The sequence below is a fragment of the Colletotrichum spaethianum genome, assembly GCF_022836535.1.
Source record: "Colletotrichum spaethianum MAFF 239500 DNA, contig02, whole genome shotgun sequence".
NCBI classification, from domain to species: domain Eukaryota; kingdom Fungi; phylum Ascomycota; class Sordariomycetes; order Glomerellales; family Glomerellaceae; genus Colletotrichum; species Colletotrichum spaethianum.
In genome coordinates, this window is record NW_026054772.1 from 1,555,836 (window position 1) to 1,570,835 (window position 15,000).

General features: G+C 55.0%; 6 protein-coding genes across 6 annotated transcripts; 2 read left to right on the plus strand and 4 right to left on the minus strand.

Annotated features, from left to right (window-relative positions):
- Positions 1-212: 212 nt before the first annotated feature.
- On the minus strand, positions 213-815 carry ColSpa_01317 (uncharacterized protein; the record flags this gene model as incomplete). Its single annotated transcript, XM_049267529.1, has 3 exons — positions 213-374; positions 491-652; positions 687-815. The coding sequence occupies 3 exons, from the start codon at positions 813-815 to the stop codon at positions 213-215; spliced, it is 453 nt and encodes a 150-aa protein (XP_049123486.1).
- Positions 816-1,185: 370 nt separating this feature from the next.
- On the plus strand, positions 1,186-1,398 carry ColSpa_01318 (uncharacterized protein; the record flags this gene model as incomplete). The annotated part of the gene is made up of 1 exon (XM_049267530.1): positions 1,186-1,398. One exon carries the CDS (start codon positions 1,186-1,188, stop codon positions 1,396-1,398), a length of 213 nt encoding a protein of 70 aa, XP_049123487.1.
- A 593-nt stretch (positions 1,399-1,991) lies between these two features.
- ColSpa_01319 (penicillin-binding protein 4) lies at positions 1,992-3,410 on the minus strand (the record flags this gene model as incomplete). The annotated part of the gene is made up of 1 exon (XM_049267531.1): positions 1,992-3,410. The coding sequence occupies one exon, from the start codon at positions 3,408-3,410 to the stop codon at positions 1,992-1,994; it is 1,419 nt and encodes a 472-aa protein (XP_049123488.1).
- Positions 3,411-4,137: 727 nt separating this feature from the next.
- ColSpa_01320 (WSC domain-containing protein) lies at positions 4,138-8,768 on the minus strand (the record flags this gene model as incomplete). The annotated part of the gene is made up of 3 exons (XM_049267532.1): positions 4,138-5,508; positions 5,564-7,566; positions 7,619-8,768. The coding sequence occupies 3 exons, from the start codon at positions 8,766-8,768 to the stop codon at positions 4,138-4,140; spliced, it is 4,524 nt and encodes a 1,507-aa protein (XP_049123489.1).
- Positions 8,769-8,798: 30 nt separating this feature from the next.
- On the minus strand, positions 8,799-9,045 carry ColSpa_01321 (uncharacterized protein; the record flags this gene model as incomplete). Its single annotated transcript, XM_049267533.1, has 2 exons — positions 8,799-8,910; positions 8,936-9,045. The coding sequence occupies 2 exons, from the start codon at positions 9,043-9,045 to the stop codon at positions 8,799-8,801; spliced, it is 222 nt and encodes a 73-aa protein (XP_049123490.1).
- An 814-nt stretch (positions 9,046-9,859) lies between these two features.
- Positions 9,860-10,240, plus strand: ColSpa_01322 (uncharacterized protein; the record flags this gene model as incomplete). Its single annotated transcript, XM_049267534.1, has 1 exon — positions 9,860-10,240. One exon carries the CDS (start codon positions 9,860-9,862, stop codon positions 10,238-10,240), a length of 381 nt encoding a protein of 126 aa, XP_049123491.1.
- Between the last annotated feature and the right edge of the window lie 4,760 nt (positions 10,241-15,000).

Sequence of the window (15,000 nt, forward strand, 5' to 3'; positions counted from 1 at the left end):
TTGCGGGAGAGCGGGGACATATATTTGTGCAGATAGATGAACCAACGCAGCAGCTCTTCAACGGGGAGGGATTCGTACTTATACTTAAAAATGAGTACGTACAGGGCCGAATTCGCTTGTGGGATCCACTGCTAATCGCCGGACACGCTGAGCGATTTGGGCCTTTACCAGAACCCGTGCTGGCCTCTGGACTTTACCACCAACGACCCGGGCTACGCCATCCTAACGGAGGACAAGTGGTACGACCCAGACGTCATCGCTGCCGCGGACAAGGCCATGAGACCAAGGTACCGTCTCGCACCATCGGAGGCGGTGTACCAGGATGCGAGGGCCGCAAGTTCCAGAGAGACTTCCCCGGCGAAGATCTCCCTGAGCTGGGGATGTGGCTTTGGATGCGCTCTGAGTAAATCACTGACGATATCCTAGAGGTGACTATCCTTGGGGATGGTGAGCTCGCGCTGCGCGGGGCCAACTCGTTCTATCGCCTCACGGAGTAGGAGCTCCGGGACAGCGTCAAGATGATAGAGTGCGAGGACCTCTCTTGCAGCAGAGAGTCCAAGGCTTTTGGCGGGAGCGGTGTGGTGATTCCAGCCGCGGGCACAACGCTGGCGACTGTGCCGTCGACGAACTTGGATACATGGCCCACGGAGGCCTTGGGGGGGTCACGGCCGTCGGCCGTGGCTCACCCGGACGCCGAGCGCGCGAAGATTGTGATGGGTGTGCCCGTGGAGACCGGGCGGCACGACCACTACCACGGCCACGGCGCAGCTCACCTGCGATTCAGAAGGGGGTTCCGTTATCAGGATGAGAGGCATGGGTGAGGTTTCGGTATGGCTGTTAGCGAAGTTTGACTTTGACACGTTTGATTTGGCAGGGACTGATGCCAAGATTATAATGTTCTTTATGGATTCTATTTGAAGGGCAAATCTTACTGGGATTATAATGCCATTGCGTGGACAAATGTTTCCTACTGTCATACTGGCTACATCTTGTTAACCTACTTAACCCCTAGATCTAATAGTTTTGTCGACAGTAAAATAATCTATTCAGCCTCAATCAGATGCTTGTCACTAGAGATACTAGTGTGCCGATTCTTGACATGTTCTTGTATCAGATTCCAATAGAAGACGCGAGTGGCTCCAGTCCACGATAGATATAGAGCATGCGACGACAACAGCCGTAACAATGGTAACATCCACCATTGCGGCCTCGGGATACAAGTCAGACGGCAGCATTTCCATGTCCATGGCCGACATGGTCATGACGTTCTTCGAGGCGGTCCGGACGCCGCTCTACTCGGACGCGTGGACGCCGGGCAACGAGGGGCAGTACGCCGGCACGTACGTCTTCCTGATGGCTCTCGCCTCGGTCCGGTCCTGCGTTTGCTCCTCGCCGTGACGCCGGTGCTCGAAGAAGGCTTCTGGAGGAACTTCGCCGCGTTCGACTCCGCCAATCATGTCGAAGACGCGCATTCTGCCGACGGCGTGGAGCCTGGGAAGTCGATCGGGGTGATATGTAGAGACGGCTCTAGCCGAAGGAGGGGGTGGCGGGCTGGAAGTATATCGTCTGAAGAAGAAGGGTCTCTGCCCCTATGAGTCTTAGGTGCGGCCAGATGGCCCGCCAAGGTCGCTTGCGCAGTAAACAGATAGTGGCGAAGATAAGGACACCATCGAGACGCGTTCTCCTGTATCATCCTCCTGAATTGTCATTTGGCACAGCTTTTATAGCAAAACTCTATCATTCACAAACTGTTCTAAAGGCAAACTCATCTGACAGCCTTTGCATCCTATATCCATATGGGCCTAGTGGTGGTTAGGATAACCGCAGAGAGAAGCTCAACACGGGTAGCAACGGATACCAGCTTTGTGAATGATTACCATACATTACATCGTCCTGTACGTCTATCGTTCCGGGCAATGGAGGTAGAAGCACGAACTGCAAATCAGTGGTATTGAAATTCGAAATCCATCCCTATCAAGACGTGGACCTTCTTACACTCTCTCCAACACGTCCGCCCGAAATGTCAGCCCGTTCCATATCTCGACAGTCCGCGCCTCTTTGGGCCCATGAAGCCGCAGCATGACGGACAGATCTCCGACCAGAAAGTCAATCGAGGGACCGTTCTCCCCGCGCTCCGCCGGGAGCGCAGCCGGAACAAGCGCCAATGCTTCCAGGTCCCCAAACCTCGCCCTCGGTGCGCCGTTGTTGTCCTTTTCAATCTTCCAGCCGTTCGACCACTCGCCGATCCACTCTTCCCACCTCTCGTCAACTTGTTGGGAGGAATCCTTGATGGGGACGGCGAGTTCTTGCACATTCTCTAGCGTCCCAATGTGCGGCCAACCTTTGAGGTGCGCGACCGCGTGCACAACCTTTGCGCACGCGTGCTGTCCCTCCCACCCGTTTGTCATGACGGCGACTCCGCACCCGTCTTCGAGGTCTCTATCGCCGACAGTGCCGGTGGTGTCTGCGAACCCAACAGCGTAGCAGCGGAACGACGGGTTATTCCCGCCCCAGTGTCCGAAAGCGTGACCCTTCTTCCGCGACACCATCCACGACAGAGCCATGCCGCCCTTGACTTCGGTCAGCATCTCCTTGGCTAGCTCCCGAGGAATGAATCTCTCTGTCTCTGGGGTGTCTGGACCAAGGGATTTCTGCACGGCGTGTATGAGTCTGAGCAGGTCGGCCGGAGTGGTCCATACCCCGCCGGATGCGAATTCGGGATGATGGTGCCATGGTGTGCCGTGGGGCTCTTTACCCGTCCACCAAGACCTCGCGTAGTTGCCCTCATCGTCATGTTCCGGCATCGCATAGCTCGAGCTCAACATTCCGAGGGGATCAAACACTTGCTCCCTAACGAGCTCTGTGAAAGGCCTCTCAAAGACCTTCTCCAAGATGAGTTGCAGCATAGCAAAGTTGCCTCCGCAGTAGGCGAACTGCTGTCCCGGAAACGTGGTGAGCTTCTCGGGGAGGTTGTGGCCACCGTTCCTGTCGAGGAGTGTGTCCAGCGCCGAGGGCATGTTCTCGGCGTAGCCTGTGTAGCTCGAGGTACGGAACCCGGCTGTGTGACTGAGGAGGTGGCGAAGGGTGATCTGTCGCAGGATCTCGGGCGGTCCCAAGTTCTTGAACAGCTCGTCGGGGAGGACGTGGAGGAGCTTGTCGTCCAGGGACAGCCTGCCCTGACTGACGAGTCTCATGACGGCGGTGCCAGCGATAGGCTTGGAGATACTGGCGGCCTGGAAAAGAGTCGCTTCATTGTCGCCAACGGTCGAGAAGCATCTCGCTTCGATGCTGCCCTTGTCCAGGACGGCGATAGAGACGGATGGTGTGCCGAGAGCCAAAAGGAACTCTCCGGGTGTGGATGGCGGGTCGGTCTGCCGCGCGAAAATGTCTGCGAGCTTTTCGAAGGACATGATGGATTTGATTTGGAATTTATCACCTGATTATTCTCTCGAGCTTAGAGTTCCTGGCATTTGTTGGAATTGACAGTACGGAGGGTTTAAGAAACTACGCTCAACCCTTATGCGCTGCACGATCTCCGCGCCAAGGCCTAACCCATCTTGTTTGGACACATTCTATGCTTCTTACGCACGCCGCATACGCGCGTCTTGTTCGCGAACCACGTTGCTGGTGACGATGCGTGCGGGGTGACGCCACGGGTGGTCAGCAAGTATTCGACAAGCATTACGCCGCGCAGTGCGTAGGCGGAAAGAAGCTCCAAAATCCTTCGAAACATCGACTAATTTCCATCAATCATACAGCGTTCAAGAACCCGACGTTACGATCTGGAGCATCTCACACCCAGCCTACTTGCAGCCCGCTTTCTTCCCTCTAGCGACGCGGCCGAAAGGATCAGCGGACAAGTCCCAGATCATCAAAACCAAGCATTCACGTACGACAAGGTGATCAGAACAATTCAAAATTGAACTGATGTTGTCGCCAAAGCAGACCGCGCCCCCGGCGACGTCGCCTCATATAAGACAGTCTTGACATTCACAAAAAACTTGACGGTAGAACCGGTTTAGTCAAATAGGTATCAAATTGTATATATTGGAAGAGGCTTCATCCGTATCCGTGCAGCCTCGTGACCCTAGTCCCCTATAGATACGTAAGAAGAGACGTGTTTTACTCCATTTTTGCTCAGTACTTCAACGCAACCGTTGCGTTCGACTTTTCCAGCCGCTCAAGCTCCTCGGTAAGTATGTACAGACTCAACCGTACGCCGGCACCGCAGAATTCGGTGCTGTTCCCGGGGCATGTGAAGGAGCACTCGGTGCCCGTCACATTGGCCGCCGGCTTGCTCTCGTCGGCGCCGCCCAGGTTCAACGAGTTGCCGCACCAACACTCACGGCCATACTCGACACCCGCGTAGTTCTTATCGTAGCAGGCGCTCAGACACATGTCGATGGTCATGTTGACCTGGTTGATAATCTGGGTCGGGAGGAGACGGCCAACTTCAGGCTCGGAGAAGCAGCCGTAGTAAGTAAAGTTTTCATTGCCGGGCGAAATGACGGGACCGGTCGGCGTGGAGGTAGCAGACGAAGAGGAAGTGGTGGTCGTGGAGGTGGAAGTGGCTGGGGCCGATGTAGTGGTGGCTGCAGAGGAAGTAGTAGCGGAAAGGACGCTGGATGATGGCGAGGCGGCAGTTGATGAAGTAGCCGATAGGCTCGCAGCAGAAAGAGTGGATGAACTGCTTACAGACTCTACCGTCGAAGAGGTGGTGGAGTTGCTCGCGGAAAGAGTGGATGTTGCAGCCTCCGCAGTTACGAAGCCGTTAGTGATGGTAGAGTTTGATGGTGTAAAGGAGGCAGTTGTAGATACTTCTACCGTGCGGCTCACAGTGACCGCAGTTTGTGAACCGGTATTCTCAGACAGAGTCTCACTGGTTGTAGCGGCGGCGGTTGCGGTTGCGGTTCCATTAGTGGGGACCACCAACGACGAGAAAGTCGTTGTGGTAGCAGCCGCTGTTGAAGACTTCAAGTCCGCGCTGGCTTCCTCGGGCGAGTACATGTAGACATTCAGTCTGTTACTACCACCACAGAACTGCGTGCTGTCGCCACCGCAAGGGAAGGAACAGTCTTTCTGGTTCACGGCGAGGATGCTTCCAGTGCCAAATTCGTCGCCACACCAGCACTCGCGGCCGTATTCCGTGCCAAAGTACTTGGTACCCTGACAGAAAGCACCGCACACCTCAAGAGTCAAGGAGTCGTTGGCATACATGCGGGCCGGCAGAGCGCGGACGCCCTCACCTTCAGTATAGCAGCCATGTGAGAGCCAGTCACCAACTCGTTCGTTCGTGGGAGGAACGGTGGCGGTGGGAGCAGTCGAGGTCTCAGTGCCGGTCGGGACGGCGCTGCTGGAGGTTGTCGCGGGCAGGTCGCCTTCAAGCTTGTACAGGTTGAGTCTGGATGATCCACCACAGTACTCAGTGCTGTTGTCTGCACATGGCATGCTGCATTCAGCGGCCTTGGCAGAAATAGAGGTGTTCGCGAGGACGTTTCCACACCAACACTAGGATAAAGTTAGCTCTTTCTTGTCAAAGACAGAATGTCACCAAGCTGCTTACCTCTCCGCCGTACTCCAATCCGGCGTACGTGTATCTGCCTGCAGAACAGACCCCAATACACTGGCTGACAGTCTTCTCCTCGGTTGCAATGAGATAGGGCAACGCGCGCTCGTTGGTACCCTCGGTGTAACATCCCTGGCTCACATATTGTCCAACGCCAGGGTTGACTTCAGGACCCGCCGGGTCGGGGCTCGGAGCAGGCGTGGTGGTGTTCCCATCCCATTGTACCGAGTCGGCAAAAACCGAGATATAAGCGCCAGTGCCCTCATTCTCACCAAACCCGTTACCACCGCAAATCTGGTTGAGATCGCCACCACAATCGAAGTTGCAGTTGCGGTCATCAACCTTTTCGACGGGAATCGTCGGGCCACCCCAGCACTCAGTGTGGTACTGCGTGCCACAGAAAACGTAGCCCTTCTCTGCGCAAGCAGCGATACACATGGCGTTCGTGTTTGCGGCGTTACCGTACAACTGGTTCGAGAGCTGACGACCTGGGTTGTTCTCCCTATAGCAGCCGATGTAGCGCAATTTGCCTTGGCCGTTGGGCAGAAGAGGGGGCGCTTGCTCGGCAACGGCAGTGCACTCAAAGTTGAAGAAATGCTTGTCGAAGTTGGGGTCGTTGGTGTTCATTGTCCAAGGCGCAACACCAGTGTAGGGGTCGGTGTTCCATTGAGTCTTGGGCACCGTGCAGATCATGGTGGCAGTAGCGCTCTCGCCGGGGCCAAGAACTGTGCCCTCCGCAAGATCCACCAGGTTGGCAGCCTGTATGATACCAGAGATGCCAAAGGGCGGCTTCGAGACGGTGAGGGAAAGCTTGACAGCGCCCTCGCCGCCATTGTTTGTGATGCGGAACTTGAGAGCTCTGGAGCTGTTCTCGGTGACGTTGCCAAAGGTGAAGTTATTGTTTGCATCATACTCGACCCACCCAGTGCCATCTGGTGTTTGGAATTCGACAAGAGCCACAGGAGCAGGACCTGCAGAACCTGCAATGGTGAAGGCCTGGGTTCCACCGTCGGAGGCAACCTTAAGATAAGCCCCGAAAGTGCCGCTGGTTGAAGAGTCGAAAGCAATGCGAATAGTGACGGCCGTGTTGGCAGGAATTGTAGTGGGAACATTGGTAAGGGTAAACTTGCCGACAGTGAGACTGCCTGTTGATTTGTCCCAGCTAGTGAAAGGGCCCTCGGCGCTGGTCGTGGAGAATTGGACATCGGTGATGGACAACGCCGAGTTACCCTGGTTCGACAAGATGACACTCTCATCGGTGCCACCTCCTTGCCCAGCAATGACGCCCTGGAAAGTGATTGTGGGAGGCGTGACGGACAGCAAGGGGTCGGCGCTTTCACCAGTACCAGTCAGTCTGACGTGAGTGCCCTGGCTGTAGCCCGCGACGGTGTTGGTAGTATTGACGATGATGTCGGAAGAAACCAGGCCAACAGTAGTTGGCTTGAACACGGCGCTAACGGTGAACTTTTGGCCGACGGCCAACGTCAGAGGAAGCGTGGGGACCTCGGAGAGTGTAAAGCCTTCAGTTGCATCCAAACCGACGTCACCAACAGTGACACCAATCACGGCGGTGCAGGTGATGGTGCGTGGCTGACTCTCCGAACCAATGTCGACGGTGCCAAACTCATTGGCAGAGGTGCAGTTGACGGGAGTCGTGACGGGCGAACCGAAAGCGTAAATGTAGCCCTGAGTCGTGCCTTGGTACATGATACCATCTCCGAAGACGGCTCTCGTGAACTTGGTGGTGGCTGGGACGCTAAAAGAGTTGATCAGATTCAGGTAGCCGTCCTTGGGAACGGCCTCGAAGATCTTGAGTTGCGAGCCTTGGACATCAGTGGTCCAGAGAAGGCCGGTGCCGGGTTGGCCATTGAGGGTCGTGACGGTGCCGTGACTAACACCGAGGATGTAGGCGTTGTTCATCGGGCTGTCGGCGACCTTGGTGAAGGAGGGTACTCCAGCATCGCAGGAGAATTTGAAGACGTGGGTGGGATACTGGATGACTTTTGAAGGTTAGTGATTGTTTTGGAAGAGCTGATGGATCTCGTTTCTCACCATTGATGTAGATGTAACCACCCTCGCCGGGGTATACGCCTGCGCCGGCGTACACAGAGTTCTCGTTCTGGTAAACCTGAATTACATTATCCAGGCCATTGGCGCCATTACGGTAGCCGCCCAAGTCATCGAGGTTGAGCCAGTAGGTCTTGCCGCTCTTTCCGGTCACCACACCAATACGGCGAACGTCGCCGCAGGAGAAGGTGCTCGGTAGAATCTGTAGAGGACTGGTTCCCAAATCTTTGTCGGCGCCGTCCAAAGCTTGCTTCTCCCAGGGCATGAAAAAGTCTACTAGAGATAAACTGCCGTCTTCGTTGATGGTCATGTGGACAGCAGCCTCTTCCAGGGCGGACGGGGGCTCGCGGCCATTGACGGGGATGGTGCTGAGCTGGGAGGCGTAGCCATTACCGGTGGCGTAGAACATGGAGCCGGCATCGTCAGAAGACAGGCCGCCACCTGACATCCAGATGCCCGCGCCCTCGATATTAGCGGGAACGCCGTCACCCTGGGTAGCGAAGCGCTCGACGATGTTGCCCGTCGTCTTGTCCCAACCGATGACCCAGCCAGTGAAGTTGTACTGCACACAGTGAGAAGCAAAGCCGGCGTACACGTAGTTGCCAACATGGAGCAGAGCAGGCCGTTGGTGGTGGATGCCTCCGTTGAAGGATCGGATCGGGTTGTTCCTCGCGACGGTGCCCTCCAGGTCGACGGGGAAATTAGGACGATCGCTGAGGTCGTTCACATCCAGTGCATGGATGTAGTAGCGTCCAGCAGGTCGGCCTTGGGCCACGTTCGGCTGGGTCTGGTCGGCATACGTCTTGGCCGTGAGGTAAAGAGTGTTGGTGGAAGGATCGATGACTCCGGTAGCAGTAACTCCAACGTGAGGCTGGATATCGTAGCAGCCGGACAGGTCGGCGGTAAGGAAAGGAAGGTGGAGGTTGCGGGATGCGACAATGGCACCCGTCTTTGCATTAAGTTTATAGACATTATTCTGTGTTGTCGCGACGTAGACGTATTGAGTGTCGTCGCCGTCGGGCGTGTAAACGAGTGGCTGAGAGAAGATCTGCTCGGGGACGTTGCCGTATCTACCCGGGAGAAGCGTGCGGAAGAGCTGGCCGAACTGGGAGCTCCCCACGACGGAGGGGTCCATGTTGTGGTTTCTTCATGTTGCGGTGTCGCGTCAGTTGCTGTTCTCCAAGATTGATTGATTCCCCGCCGAGCGGAGCGGTGCCATTGCGACGAGACAACGATCGGCACCGGGGGAGAGACGGAGTATGAGGTGAGAGTGATGGCTAATGAATGGATCGCGCAACTTACGTCTGGTACCCGGCTCGCGAATTGTCGCCTCCCCAAGTGATGGTGTCGGTTGAGGCCAGGCCGTTGGCAAGACCAACGAGGGCCGTCAACAACCACGTCTTGAAAGCCATTGCGAATGGCTTGTCTTCACGGGCGGATGGCCGTGTGAAGTTGTGGTTTTGGCTCTAAACGAAGGAAGCCCAGACTGGCGGAGAGGGGATGGGGAGAGCAATTCTCCACGAGCCGGGAAGACAGGCGGGCAGCTCTCGATATTATCACTAAATCGGATCCTTTGCATCTTTGGCAGCGACGCCGCCGAGCACAGCCCACGGGCCGTAAGGTACGAGAAGCGTGGGACCAATGCAGGGCCAACCCATGGTCATTGGCGTGGCATCAGCAGTGCACGTCCAGCGCCCACCCATCCACGATTGCATCCCATCCCGGCCCGTCCTTGAAGGCTAGCGGACACGCCTAAACGACCCCGGACGTTCAGGTCGGTGGATGGAGACGGAAGCTCGGATCTGACCAGTGAAACCGTGTCTTGTCAACAGGCTGCAGGGCGATTGGCAAGCCTAGAAAGGCTCGGGATGCAAGGTGCGTGGATGCGTTCGACAAGCGAGGCCGGGGTCGGGGGACAACAGGAGGTCTCTTGGGAGATGGACCGGGTTCGAGGCTGGCCTCGAGCAATCTTATCATTGGCTTGGCCCTGTGCCAATTCTCTTGTCGCCATTGCGTTTGCCCGTTCTTGGTCGGTTGATCCCAAAGTCCCGTCCCGTCTGGTTCGCAGGCGCGAGATAGGTAGGCGACGACTGGCAGAAACCCCCTCTCCTCCCCTGACGATCGCACTGGTTCCGTGTTGGCTGGCTGGCATACATTTCATAGCATGGAGATGGCTTGGAGCAGGATGGCTTCGGCACTAGAAGGTAACACCAAAAAGCATGCGGCATGGATGTAACGGCAGCGGCTGTCGGGAACGGCTGGCGTTGGCTGGTCCTGGTGTTTGTGTTGGTGCCGGTGGTGCAGCGCAGGGTGACATGGGAGGTTCGTCTATTGGCGATCGTCGGACGTCTGCGGGCTGCCAACGCCACGCCGTCCGGCGTTTTGGGGCACACTACGCCCAGCCTGGCCAAGGGTGGCCCGAACTCGTCGAACTCTACGAACATTCGGATGGCCGAAGGGATGGGGATTTTGGCTTCGGAGCGACCTGGATTGGGATGGCCCATGGGAAGGCGAATCGGTGCCTATGGAAGACTCGGCAAGGGCTCGCGCGGTGCCATGAAGAGGCGTCGACCGCGGCGCCAGGCGACACGGGAGGCACAGCACTAACTGCAGTTGGTCGAGACGAGTCGGGTACGCGGCGCGAGGGGTTTGGCGATAAACAATAGTGCGCGCGGGTGCATGATGGGATTCTGACAGGAATCTCCCACCCTCTTCCGTCCGTCCCAATGTTTGGCCCTGGGCGCAGCGGCATCTTGGATGTCCTCGACATGTTTTTTTCTGGACGACTTTCCCGAAGGAGAAAGAGCCAGAAGAGGAGCGGGTGGGGCCCTGAGCAGATACGGTTAAATGAGCTTCTCCACACCGCCACACATGTGCGCTGCGAGAGTGGCTCGGTTTATTCGCCGATGAGCCCGACCGCCCCGCCATCCCATCTCCACCCGTCCTTTTCTGCTGGAGCCTGCTTGCCTGCCTGCCACTCACCCGCGGGCGCCTTCAGTGGTCCTTCCTTTCCTTCAATGCTCTTTCCAATCTGCTTCATTCTCGGCCGTCCGTCAGAGTGGTTCCTACCCGTCGTTGTTCCTGTTCTTTTTTCGTCCCTGCCGTCCATCACTTCTCGAAATGTCCACTGTCATCGGGCGAAACTGGTCCGTTCCTGGCGATAAAGGTAATGTTACGTAAGACGTCGACAATTCTACAATCCCCGGATCGTACCGTGATTCCATCCAAATGACGCTTCCTCATCGAACCCACTCGTGTACTGTCACACATCCCACCTTCTCTCACTCTCACTCTCGGCACTGGTAGGTCTTTTTTCTTCGTTTTTTTGTTTCCTTCCAGTTCCATTGATCCTTATCCCTCGACGCAGGGTCCCTAAAGAAATCCCCAAGAACCGGTAACGACCGCCCGGAAAGGGGGAATCTGAGTCCCGGTTCCCTTCACGGATACAGCGTGTTCCATTCGCCTCAATCACCAACGGTTTGCCAAGCCGGGTCCCAAGAGACAGTACCGGCACATGACGCCAGGCCACCTGCTGCGCGTCTTGCAGTCAAGGTACGCCTGATGGCGACAGCATGCATCGGGCTTGCCCCCTTTAAATAGCGTCCTCCCTATACCCTGCGGGGCCTCCCTTGCCTGGTCCAACCATAGCGTCACGAATCAGAGACTTTTCGTGTCCAGCAGAGACAGAGGCAGACGGTGACGCTGTCGAACATGCAACGCTCCTGAGTAATTTGACTTGTCGGCCTCTCCTCTTCCGAGTCAAGGAACGGCACACCATCCAGCTGAACGCACCAAGAACCCCGAGGTTCCAGAGGTTTCAGGCTGCAAAGAACACCACCGACTCCTCTAAGCCCTTCGTAGCTTAGAGCCAGGCGACCCAGCAGAAGGAATCCAGGAACAGATCGGGCCAAACATGCCGCTACTCCCTAGCCAAAACGCCACCATGCACGTTGCCATGCACCCGCAGTCCTCTGCTCTCTCTTGAGAACATCACACTTCCGATTCCACCGCAGGCCGACAACAGCCCACTGGCGCTGTCGTACGGAACCCCCGAGACGTCACCTCGCACCTTTTCTGCCTCCTGTTGCCGCCATTTGCTTTTGTTCGTACTATCTACCATCGTCTCTCCATCTATCTGCCACTATCACCTTATACTGTCTCGGTTTGCGTATGCCGGTCCCCTCGTTGTCCGCGTCCTCTTCCATCGCGATGCCCTTGATCGGGGGTTACTGTCTCATTGATCCTATGTTGTCTCGCCACCTTTCCGTTTGTCGACTGTACTGCCAGCCATCTTTAGCCTGGGCGACATCCAAACCCGTCCAGATTGCACGCTTCATCTCCCCACCGACCGCCAAGAGCTTGTCAGTCCTGGCCGGCAGGAAACCATCGATTCGTGCTTGGGGTCGCGCGTCCTTCACCGTACGGTGAACAAGCCGAATCGCCCCCTCTTCAGAGGCGGGACGGAAGAATTACTCCCATTTTCTCCGTTTTCTAGAAAGGAACGATCGTCGGGAGGAAGAGTGATCGTCTTCTCATCAGACCACACATCTCACCAGCCTCATCTCCCATATGCATCCCCTTCCTCGGCTTCAAGGCTGCCTCCCTTTACTGAAAACCAACAAGCACCAACAAACATAATGGTCGCATCACAGGCCGAATGGCACGGAGTTCGGCAAGGCAGTAGAGACACAACCTCGTAAAAGTCCGCCGCCTCTCGTGCGCAGCAGGTACACTGGCACCAATGTGTCTCAATGCTCTCGACGCTACTAACCACCAAACATAAAGAACCGCTTTGTGTTTCTCTGCACAGACGCCACAATGCTTGTCTTTGCTAGCGCGCTCCCGCCGTCTGGAAATGTTTTGATATGTTTGAACCAGAACAGCGGGTGACTGACTCCTGACAACCTAGAGACACAGAGGCGAACCCACCAGCTCGTTCACTGCTGGCGTGCCCCTCTTTTACTTGTGCCTTACACTACAGCGCAGCGCAGCTGGTGGATCGTCGCCGCAGGTAATTGGCTGCAAATCCGAGGGACGTCTACACGTGGAGACCTGCCTGCCTGATTATGCAGTGAGCACACACCTTGGACCACAGCTTATCAGAGTGCCTCGCTGCCAATTTCTTGGAACCGGTGGGCGGATAGGCAGTTGGACGCCGTGTGATGGTTATGCAGCCCATCTCCCCATCTTCTCGGACTACTCTGGATGCGAGAACCATCACTTCAGCGTTCGGCCATTGGCAGCGAACCGTATGTGTGACCAATAGCGTAATACGACGTGAAATAGATGGATGGAGCAGAAAGTGGGTAAAACGACTCGTTTAATGTCACAAGGAATACGCATCCAATCTTTGTTCCTTGGATTCAGAGACGTGATTAGTGCTGGGCCAGTTGCTTGAGACGTACCCTGGAGCCTATGTCATGAACAGCTGTAACATCACAACATGTTGCCTGCCATCCATGATGTTATGTTACAGTAAACATAGGCTTGGTAGGCTTCGGAAATAAATGTCAAGTTTAGAGCTAACAACACTCCACTTCACTGCATTGACTGTTCTGTGGTCATTGCTCAGGACCTGGACCCTGGTACTGGAGTTGAACGTCAAATCTACTACAGCAGGAGTATCAGTGTTTATAAGCGATGAAAACACATCTAACGTCGTCGCCAACCAATACTGTTCCAAGAGACGCCGCCTTTGATGAGACAGATACTTTTTCCATAGTATAGCTGATAGGAAGCATCCGGGTCTTGACCATAAAGGCATTTCGCAGATCGTGAGCTTCACGGGATTTGGGTTGCAACAACTTGATAAACCCAAGGTTAATCCTAAAACTGCAAAGCTAACCGTCCATATCCATAGAAATATCAATGAGTTATCGCGACTTAGGTTCCACGGAAATCAACAGGGTATTGCTGGAGCAGCAATTCCTCAATTACTCACGTGATGGGTATCAATATCCTCGTCCCTTTATTCTCTAGTAAGCAGGTTGGAGTTTTACGCCACAGTTCAATCAGTCGAATCAATGAACGCACTCGACCACTCCGAGGAACATCTCTTCACTCACAACTTGTCTCGAAGACGCGCCGTACCTGGTTGCGAGGGACCATTCATGTCCAGCTCAGAGGGACATTGCTGTTGGTTCCTAGACACGTGGGCTTCTCAAAATGCGGCGAGGAACCGAACATGACACAAAGACTTACTGCATTAATCAATGGCAGCTGTGAAGCAATGGAAGCCACAAGTTCTTTACGCAACCCGTGTGTTGGCTGTCTACGTGTACTTACATCAACCCAACCGTACCTTGAAAAAGGGAAAGTCACATCCATAAGTCGTAGGAATAAGCCATCTTGAGATAACCTGTCCTCCATAGGGCAACTTCTTGGCGCGAGGTAACTATGTTGTGGCATATTGGAATCATTTAAAAACGCAAGTGTCTCTCAATCGATTTGTTGTCTACCTGGTCCCTATCAGATCTTGCGAGTCTTTGAACCTTCATCTCGCTTCAACCGGTCTCCATACAAGACGTTAGTTATCAGTGACATTCGCAACACGATGCTGGGCATGGAAAATCGAACCACCAGACCAGGGCACAAGTTCACCCCTAATCAAAGGGATATCCTAGCTCAAGTAACCAATATTAATTTGTCACTTCAAATATATCTGATACTTTACAACACATCGATGCTAACAGACTGGGCTTGGCCAGTTATGGAGCAAATTGCCAGCAGATGGGAATACCGACGAAACAGTCTAAAAAACGATGAAGCTGACAGCGCATGGTGGTCACTCTCAGGCCTCATGAGTCAACTTACGACAAAGTGACAAGGCTGCCTGTCAAGGAAACAGTAGTTCTACACACTATCGACCCCTTCCGACCATTCATAAAACAACTTATCTCATTGCACCTGGTCATCTTGCAATCCTGTTTCATCATTGTCACCCTACAGTTCCAGAAAAACGTGATAAGACCCCTTTGGGAGACAGCCTGACAATTGCACATACACCATTTCTTATTCCCGTTTCTTTTTCCTGTCGCTCGCCTTGTTTAGTGAAGAGCGCAACCACCCAAGACACATTCAGACGAATCATTCGTCTTCCCGCACTCATAATGGACGCTCACTTGCCCGATTGAGCCACGCACATCATGCCGCTGAGCGTGCCGCAGCGGCTGCATCTACATTTTCAGACCACTCTCTACTAGGTAAATATTATTATCCCCAATCCAGCTGTCGTCATTGACGGCCAGTATACCCAAAATCGTGCCCAGCTCTGGGAGATACCCCCACCGGTCTAAACCTGGAACAGGACGTCTCCGCCTCACGTCCCGGGCCGCAACCTTTGTTTAGTCGCGCTTACAGGCACGGCT